A 9,798-nucleotide genomic window follows, 5' to 3' on the forward strand; every position below is an offset into this window, starting at 1 on the left:
CACGTGTCTGTTGTATTACTACACTACACGTAGTAATGCGTGTCTGTTGCATTACTGCATTACACGTAGTAATGTGTCTGTTGCATTGCTACACTACATGTAGTAATGCGTGTCTGTTGCATTACTACACTACACGTACTAATGCCTGTCTGTTGCATTGCTACACTACACGTAGTAATGCGTGTCTGTTGCATTGCTACATTACATTTATAATGCAAGCACTAGGGTGACAGAGAGAGGAGGTCAAGAGTTTGAGCCCTCCCAGATTGGATGGTGTGACCCTGTTTCAAAGAAAAATATACAGAAAGAGAGAAAAAAAATACATTTTACAAGGCAGTGTTGGAAACATCCAGATTAATCACAATGTTATCATAATATATGGACACAAAGGCATTGATCATATGGGACAGAACATTTTGTGGTACCAATAATTTGCTCAAATGCCATAATAAACCAATGTCAGCACCAGAATTCATTCACCAATTTCCCATCCTTCTAATTGCACCATGCTTTAGAGTAAAGCAACATTTAGGGCGGAGAGTTGACAGCTGAAAGTTATTTTGATGGAGGTCAAAAAAATACTGTTTGGAACGTGTGGGCCGCTGATCAATGGGAGCCGATGGCACATAACTAAATTTCCAGGTAGGATTAGTGAGGCCAGTGAGTGCAGTCGGCAGTAGACACAGAGTGTGCAAAGCACAATGTGGGAAAGTGTTTGTGCAGTGTGAGAAAAATTTTAAAGAAAATCTTTAGAGATTACTCTGGTGACTCTGAACAGTAAGAGTTTATGCCACAGTTTAAGAGAAGGTAATCAGTAATTAGGCTGGAATGGCAGTCGTCAGACATGTATGAGATTCCATGAAGAGGGAGATGAAAGGCTGGTGGCTCGGGAGAACGAATAAGGATGACTCTGAGGATGGGGTAACATGCAAGCACAGCAGGAAACACTGCATATTAAAATATGATGTGATCTCTACACATGTATTTGAGGATTAAACATACCCAGAATTCTGGCCTGGAGAGATGGCAACAGTGGTTATAAGAGGACTTGCTGCTCTTCTAGAGGATTCCTGATTTTTCTCACCCTTTTGTGCAGCTTACAACTGCCTGTAATGCCAGCTTTGGGGGGGCTGACTCCTTCTTCTGGCCTCTCTAGGGACTTACACACACACACATACACACACACACACACACACACACACACACAAGTAAAAATAAAATAAATTGTTGAAAAATCCAACATTTCAAAGGAAGTCAGACTAGAAGTTTGAGCTTTGCACAAGAAATACTCCATCCGTGAAAGCAGTGTACCCGAAGATAGGATTCAGCATCAGAGCAGACACAGAGACAGTAGGGTTGCAAACTTAGTGCATGTCTGTGTGCAGAGACTGATGGGAGGGAAAGGAATCCTGGGCACAGAGGAAGGCGTGCACATCTGGGACTGCTTCGTCAAAGCGGTCAACTTTGGTGCTGTTTGAAAGAAACGGTGCCGTTGTCTGAGCAAACCATGGCAGGAGAGAAGGAGGGGACAGTCCCAAGAGTAGGACCATCTCAGTCTAGAAGGGCGATTTTGAGGAACCGATGGAACCATGTATGCAGTAAAAGGGTACGGTAGGATTATGGGTAAAAATAAATGTGCTGTCACTGGGAGAGGGAAAGGAATGAAACCCACTGGTTGGAAGAGTTTAAGAAGAGTCCCGCAGCGGAGTGTAGTCACGGCTGGAAGGAAAATGCGCAGGTGGGAATGAGGTCCCATCTCTCAGTCCCTGAGGAGTGAGAGACCACGCCATTGAGCAGAGCGGGGTTAGCACAGCGTGGATGAGGCGCTTAGAAAACACCAAAAGTGACTGCAGAGGGTGGCAAGGATAATTTCCCATGTTCAATACAATAATTTGGGCAGCTCGACTTTTAGAAATTGGAATTTTCAGTTTTTAATTAGATGTTTTTAAAACATTAGTTTCTTTACATGTTGGGGTCCATATGAATGTTTTATCTGAAGATTATCAACTAGTCTATGTTGTTTTCAAATTTTTGCCAAAAGAAATTTCTTATTCATTGGTATTTAAATGTGTACACTACTAAATTGGCAACATTTCATCTTCCAGAAATTCAATGGGGGTAAATTTAAAGTCACCTGACATTATATAAGGTCATCAATGAAATGTATAAACTTTTAGTTTCTATTTTTTTCCTCAAACAATTGGACTGACATGTACTATAATAAGATATACTCTTAGTGAATCAAGTAAAGATCAGTATATAGTTCAGCATCAGGACCACTTGCCCTGGATTTCTCTGACGTGTTGGCAGCTTGCTTTTCCGCCATGTGCAGATGTATTATCTCTCTCACTGTATGCTGTTACGATGGCATTAAAGCAAGGGAAAGACTGTGCCTTTCTTGTTTCCCCTTTTCCGTGTTGGCTTCTGTGACCTTTAATAGCTCTGTACCGTTGATCGCGACTGTCAATACCGTATAGCACTTCTGACAGTTCAAAACAAAGTGGGGAGATAGGAGACTTTAGAAACAGTCCAAACATCCTCGCTTCTTATGTGTAACGCCTGTCATTCACACACCCTGTCTGGCACTACGTATTATAGCCAGCGGAGCTGATCTTTGTGTGTTGTTCACGAATGCATGTGTGTTTCCCCATGTTTTTCAGAGTCCTCGGTCAGTAGCAGCTCTCCAGGGTCTGGTCCCAGTTCACCAAACAATGGGCCCGCCGGAAATGTCCCCGAAAATGAGGCTTCAGTTATGCCTCCCACGCCTCTCCCTGAGGTAAGGCCCCTCTCCTTCTACTTCTGGAAACTGGTTCTGTGGTAAAGAGTGTTAGTTGTCCAGGCCCCCTCACTTTCAAACATTGCAGATTCATAAACAGAGCTCAAGTATTCCCCACTATGAAGAAAGATTAGCTGTCTTTCTTACAATGCCCCATATCGATGATAGTTTATATGTGGATTTGAATAAACTTGATTATATTTAGAGTTGTTTTGATAACATCCATGTTGGAGAAACACTGCCATGCAAGCCAACATTCCTACTTTCCCAGCTAAGCTTCTTCTGTATTGCCCAGTGATACACGGATTTGTCATCCTGCCTGGGTGTTTGTTTTTCTAGTAGGACTGACTACACCTATAAAAATCCAAGAAAGTCCATGGAAGCCTCGCACACTAACTGCTAAAGGGCAGGTTTTATTCATTTGGCCTGGAGTGTAACAGAAAACAATTGATGTCTGTATTATGATTGAGGGAGCTAGAGCTGTACCGAGCAAGCACTTTTTAGTATTTACTACGTGATTGTATTTTGCATATACCCCTTTATTCATGAATAAAAATGGGAACTCCATTACCGAAAGCGACTTAGTATAGAAGATTGTTTTAAAATATTATCAATTGTAATAGTCAGTGACACACGGCACTAAGAAGAAAGTGGCTGTCAGGAGGAGTTACAGTACTTGCTTTATTAGACGGTGCTGAGGTAGCAGTCTGAATAGCCGCGTTAATGGAACTACTCTGAACAGACTGGTCAGAGACTGAAGCCCTATTTTTTTTTTTCTTCTGTGTGTCATACTGCCTTCTTCCTATCCAAACTCTGTGCAGGAGTTGCTGTGGTTTGCTCTTGTGTGAAACTGTTACTTGCCTCTCCTCTTGTAGTTTATAGTCTTGGTACTTTGAGACTAAGAGACACTCACCAAATCTGTCATTCATTGGGACGTATCTGTAGTGTTCCTGCCATTGAATTATCCACACTGTACCAAAACGCTTCTGCCTGCAAGGGAATCGCTGTACTGTCTCCTGATGGAACCCAGTGATTTTGAGCAATCGTCCTCACTGGCAGAAATGTCCTCCAGTCAAGAGTTCCATACATGTCCACACACACACACACACACACACACACACACACACACACACACACTGTCACACACGTAGATGACTAGTCTTTATGAAATCATTAGGTAGAAATGGAGGTTGTCTCTGAAAATCCCTGGAGTCTCTTTTGCTTTAAAAAATTCAAGGTCTTCACATTGACCTTTGGTATCTCATAAACTCAAAATGCTCAGGAGAGAAGAACAGGCCGAGTGCAGGGCACGGAGAAAGCCCTAAGTAAGACGCTCACAGCACCTTGCTGGGATCCCAAGTGTCTAAGCTCACCTCACCCCAACAGTGGCAGATTCCCTGCCTGAGGAGTGTCGCCGTGAATGAGTCTGTGTGATGTCACCGCAGAAGTCACAGCCTGGCCCTTCATCCCTTGATTACTTTCAGCCCCCCCACCCCCCGGTGCCTGACAGAGCAGATGTGACTCCTCCTCAGATTAAGACTCCACTATTTGCCCGAGAGCATCAGTAGAAAAGATAAAGGCCTCCGAAGGCTAACCAACCTCCATCCAGACCTTCATGCTAATCTCTAAGGCATCCATCAATTTCCTGCTTCTTGCTATCTAGTTACTCTCTACATATTTTGCATTATGCTCTCCAATAATGATTTGAGCTAGAATATTCTGTGAATACTTGTGGTCCCACATGTAAGCAGGACTTTCAGGTGTCGAGACTGCATCCTCATATCGAGGGACTTTTCTAAGATCCCATAATTATTTACGAGAATAGAACAATTTCATCCAAATAGTAAGTAAATAAGTGTTATATTTCCACTTTCATTTGAACGATGCTCTTCTCAAGAACCACACAAACGTGTTGGGGTTAGGTTACAATCGCTCCTGGGGCTGTCTGCACTCTTGTGAAATGACAGCCTGTGGCTGGACATTCATCCGTGCAGGTAATGCACGGAGCGGCGATGTCAATGTAGTGGCTTTGGCTCTTTAGCGCATGCTCACATTTTATTAGATGCAGAAAGAATTACAGTATCTGTCTGAGCCTGTTTAGTAGAGGGGTGCAGAGGCATGAGGACAATCCTGTGGGATCTGATTACATTCAGAGCGGGGACAAACAAAGTGTGGTTTGAGAAAGGCTGGGGAAGGCATTCTTAGCTTTTCATTATAAACACATCCATCCACTTCTCTGTTAAAGTGGAATGAAAACATTACTGGAACCAAATGGCAAAATGGAAGGATTTTCTCTTCTGACTAATTGGGACCTACTAAACTGTCTAGATTGCTTAACCCTGATTTCATCCATGTATCTATACGTGTGTGTGTGCACAGAGACAGAGAGAATGAAGATTATAAATCAAGGTATTTTATTTATTTCAATCCGTTTTGTATTCTTCAATCTTTTACTCTCACAGACTAGGTTTGGATATCCTAACTTTTCAGCTAACTGTTGAATGTATTCCACCACTGCAAATCTTTCCTCCCACCCACACCAGGCCAAAAAAGAAAAACACAACAAAACAGAAGGAAATGTGATTTAGTGGAGTTTAAAGGGTAGAGGGATTTCTCCAGGTCAGTGGCAGGACACTCACTTCCAGTGCTGGCAAGGCTAGTTCAAAAGCAAGCAGAGACTTACCTCATAATGAATTAATTGTGTGTCTGAGCTGTGCTCTCAAAGGCCAGGCGGGCAGACCTTCCTGCACTGATGGGCAGCCTTTCTGTGGCCCAGAAACAAAAATGCGACCCTGATGGCTAACATGTGTTTTCCTGCTGCATCACATTCACGGAGTTCTCTAGTGTAGGTGAGGAGGCAGCAGAACTTAGGCCGACTCTCAGCGAATTAACATGCTGGCTGTGGCCCACTACCACCTAGAAAAACCAGACACAGGAAAGTGTGTCTTCGAACTCCCTGCGTGATTTTCACAGCTACCCTCTAAGATTAATAATAGAATGTGATTTCATAGCAACAGGAAGCTGGAGGGCAAAATTCTTCCCACAATGAGATTCCGAGACCCTCGGTTGTGTAATGCGTCATTTATAGACTATTCTGCTTTGATCGAATAACACAGGGGGGTAAAAGGAATATTTCAAGTTCACAGTCTGCCTGGGGTACAAAGTCACATTGTGAAAACCTGTCTGGATGGGAAAAGGGAAAAAAAAAAAAACAGAGTTGCGTGTGTCTCTTAGTGGTGCCGTCCTTGCCTGGCACACAGAAGGCCTTAGACCAACCCCAGTGACCAAGTTTAAAAAAAAATAAAGCAGCCTGGGTGTGCATGGCTCCCTGTGTGTGTGCATGGCTCCCTGTGTGTGTGCATGGCTCCCTGTGTGTGTGCATGGCCCCCCTGTTCCATGGCCTGTAACGAGAAAACAATGTACCTAATTCCTTCAGACCACACATGAATGAACGGGATTCTATTTGCATCTGCGGCTTAGGACATTGGAAAAGGGACCCCCAAAGTTCTTGAATCTGTTTTGTTTTCTATCATATAAGGTGAGAATCCCACCTGACTGAGATGAGGCAGAGGCAGGACTGGAGGGAGAATGGACTTGGGATCGCAAGGCAGAATGCCCTTGAGCATAGTGGGTGACGTGTCCGGATTCTGTCTGGAGGCTGGGCCTGGGCACTACTACAAAACCAGCTGTTGGCCAAGTTGCCAAACTTGTGTTAACCCCTCGGCTTCCCGGTGGGTGAAATGGTGGCAAGACTGGTTCCCGCCCCTTTGTGGAAAAGAGGTCGCACCTTGTGAAATCGGGAACAAGCTCATTTTTGCTATCAGCAGCGTGGACTCCTCATAGGGAAAACTCACTAAGTTGTGTGTCCTCAGGCCAGCAGCTCTCACATGAGAGCTAGTCTCCATCTTCCGTCGGCTCTGACCGCTTCTGTTCCTCTTCTTTCCTCATATTCTCAGTCCCGGAATGCAGACTGTTGGAGCTACTCATTTTACTCCCCTGCAGACTTGGTTGGGCACTCAAACCTCAAGCGTTTCTGTTTCCAGCTCCTGTCAGAGATGTCCCTAGCCATCTAGCTGCTTGGATTGCTAATACTGTGGGCCTGTGGGTTCAAATATGCTTCCATGGGTATCAGCACCATGACGTTAGATCCCATAGATTTATTTGATAGCTATCTTAGCCGAAGCCAAGCTGCTGCCTTATTTCTAGTTTGACATTAGTGGTCATGTCTGATGTTATTTTATTTAAAAAAATTTTCCAGCAAAAGCAAATGATTATTTTTTAAAAAAAAATAATTCTAATACTAAAGCTAAATGTCCTAAGATCCCCAGAGATGCTGTTTGTGTCGCTCCGGCCTCCCATGATTCATCTGCCTGTTGTTTTGTAATAGCTGTCATGGCGTTTGCTGCCTTATTTAAGTGGGTACCTCAGAGTGACGGTTCATATGGCAGCAATTAGAACTCGGCCCCCACTTGGAAAAGAAGTTGTTATGACACAATAATCACATGAGCCAATATTACAAAGCAAGATCTTTCATAAAAATAGAAATGCAGCATTAGAAAGCAAACTCCCAGGCCTCTTAGCAGTTCAGCTGCTCCCGCTGTTTCTCTGGAGGACCCAAGTTCCATTCCCAGCATCCATGTTGGGGGACACACAACCGCTTGTAACCCCAGCTCCGGGAAATCTGACACCTTCTTCTGGTCCCCTCGGGTACCCATACTGATATGTGCATACATGCACACACATACTCATAAATAAAATTTAAATTCCAACCTCCAGTTTTCTCCAGTGGAGTGCCCCTGCATATATCAACTTCCTCCCAAGGCAGGCCTCATGCCCAGGCATAGTTGGCCAACACAACATAGACTCCATGTTTTCTTCGTGGGCTCTTTGTTGATTTTGTTTTGGCATCTCTTGTCTTGATTTATTTGTTTTGATTTTCATTTGCTTTGACTTTTTGTTACTTTATTGAGAGAAGAAGGAGAGCGAGAGAGAAAGAGCATGACACAGAAAACTTGGGGAAGGCGAAGAATAGAGTATATGAAAAATGTAATAAAAATTATTGCTATTATTATCCTCAAAGTTTTATCTCACATTTTATGGTAATATGATCTTCGATGTAAAATGAAAACTTCAAACTTGGAGAGCTTTACTTCCTGGAAATAACTCTTTCTTTACCATGCAGAACTTCTCATATCATTTTTCTGAACAAAGCATAGAAAAGAGATACAATCTTGAAAAATACGGATAAAGCCATTCGCAAACATTAAGTCATTAAGGGCTTTTTAAAAATGTGGCTGTCTTGTTTTTAAACAGTCTACCACTTTAATTCAAAGTCAATTGACACAAGTATGTCTTCCTGTAGCCCATCCTGATAGACATGGATGCTACCTGACAAGATAGTCAGACCCTCTCTGTCCTGGGCTGAAAGATGTTTCCTAGGGAAGGTAGGTGGCTGCATCCACAGCCCACACATGGCAGAGCTCAGATGTGAAATATTCACAATAAACATTTTGTTTTAGTCATCTAGGTCTGTATTTCTTTTTCTGGTTCTCTGGCCTATTATAGATAATTTTGAATATTCAGTAAAGTGAGCATTATATGTTCATGTGTTCTGTGGGTTTATCAAAAGTAGGCAGGTATTATGTATCTGTTTTCAAGTCACACGTACAAGTAACAAAGGCATTTTATGTTTTTCACACACACACACCCCCGTCATCTTCCCTCACTCCCTCCTTCCTTTCCTCTTCTTCCTCCCTTTCTGTTTCTTGCCCGCAGAGCAGTGGCATTTCTGGGGTTTGCCCTGCGTTTTCTCTTACAAAGCATGTCTTTATGGTTTGTGTCTTGTGGATTTTAGAGAACATCGATGGCACAGCGTTGTGACCTCATCTCACGTCTTGCTTTATCGCTGACCACGTGGTTTAGATCCAGTAGTAGCTGCTGAATGCTTTTGAGCACTGTAAAAGCCTGCGGTGCCTGCTGCTCGGATTTCTCTAGCCCGTCCTACTCCTTGGTGAGACAGGCTAAGGAGTGTTGTCTCAGCCATCCTGACAGCCTTCATGGGAGATGTTCTGTAAGCTCCCTTGTCCAGGAGACGAGTCCCTCAATTCATGGTGTGTGTTGTAGTGACAGTTTATATTTCTGAATTGTTGGCGGAAGTGCTGTGCCTGTTGCTAAGTTCCCTCCGTTTAGAGAACCAACAGACTTGATTCCATTTCTTTAAGTCAATATCATCTTAGTGTCAATAGCTGAGTCTCCTCTGAGGGGCGTATTTTGCAGTCTATGTGTACTTTATGTATCTATAAGACCTTCTCCGAATTGACATTGTAGTGAGGAAAGAAGTTAAATACATTTTTGAAGCATATTACTAAAAGGTGGTTCCCCCCACTTCAGCTCCACGGTTCCTGGTGAATTGCCAGTTACCCATGAAAGCCTGGGATTGCATTAACTTCATCCTTTGTGCCATTCGCATGTTCTGACTTTACTGTAGTAGTGGTGGTGATAATAGACTGTTGATGCTCGTTCTCCTTTCTCTCCATAACTGACTAGCCGCTGAGGACTTCTTTGCCTGCCCACACCTAACACCCATACTCAACCCTGATGAACTGATCGTCAAAGGCTTCTGAAAGGTTATATGATAGCCTTACGTTTAATGCTTCTAGTTCGTTTGTCTACAGTGTGGATTTGCAGTTGTGGAAAGGTTTTATGTTAAAGCCACCTTTCCAGTGCTCTAAGTTGTGACACATCTCAGCAATATAGCCCCAAGAATGGGGTTTCTGAAACCATCTTCTAGAAATGTTCTGTGTTTAACTTTGGACTGTGCACGCTTATCACAATGCTGAGGTGGGGAGCATGTGCCATCCTGTGAGAGCACACAGTGGGTCAGTGCTGAGGTGGGGAGCACCACAGCCTGTGAGAGCACACAGTAGGTCAGTGCTGAGGTGGGGAGCACCACAGCCTGTGAGAGCACACAGTGGGTCAGTGCTGAGGTGGGGAGCATGTGCCATCCTGTGAGAGCACACAGT

General features: G+C 43.6%; 1 protein-coding gene across 7 annotated transcripts in view; it reads left to right on the forward strand.

The window, feature by feature from the left end:
- Nucleotides 1-9,798, forward strand: part of Hdac9 (histone deacetylase 9) — a 674,620-nt gene that overhangs the window by 490,801 nt on the left and 174,021 nt on the right. For all 7 annotated transcript variants that reach the window (XM_026782512.1, XM_026782516.1, XM_026782520.1 and 4 more), the window contains one exon: nt 2,661-2,776. In XM_026782512.1, coding sequence (XP_026638313.1) covers nt 2,661-2,776 — 116 coding nt within the window. The remainder of the gene's footprint in view (nt 1-2,660; nt 2,777-9,798) is intronic.

The sequence above is a fragment of the Microtus ochrogaster genome, chromosome 1, assembly GCF_000317375.1.
Source record: "Microtus ochrogaster isolate Prairie Vole_2 chromosome 1, MicOch1.0, whole genome shotgun sequence".
Taxonomy (NCBI): Eukaryota; Metazoa; Chordata; class Mammalia; order Rodentia; family Cricetidae; genus Microtus; species Microtus ochrogaster.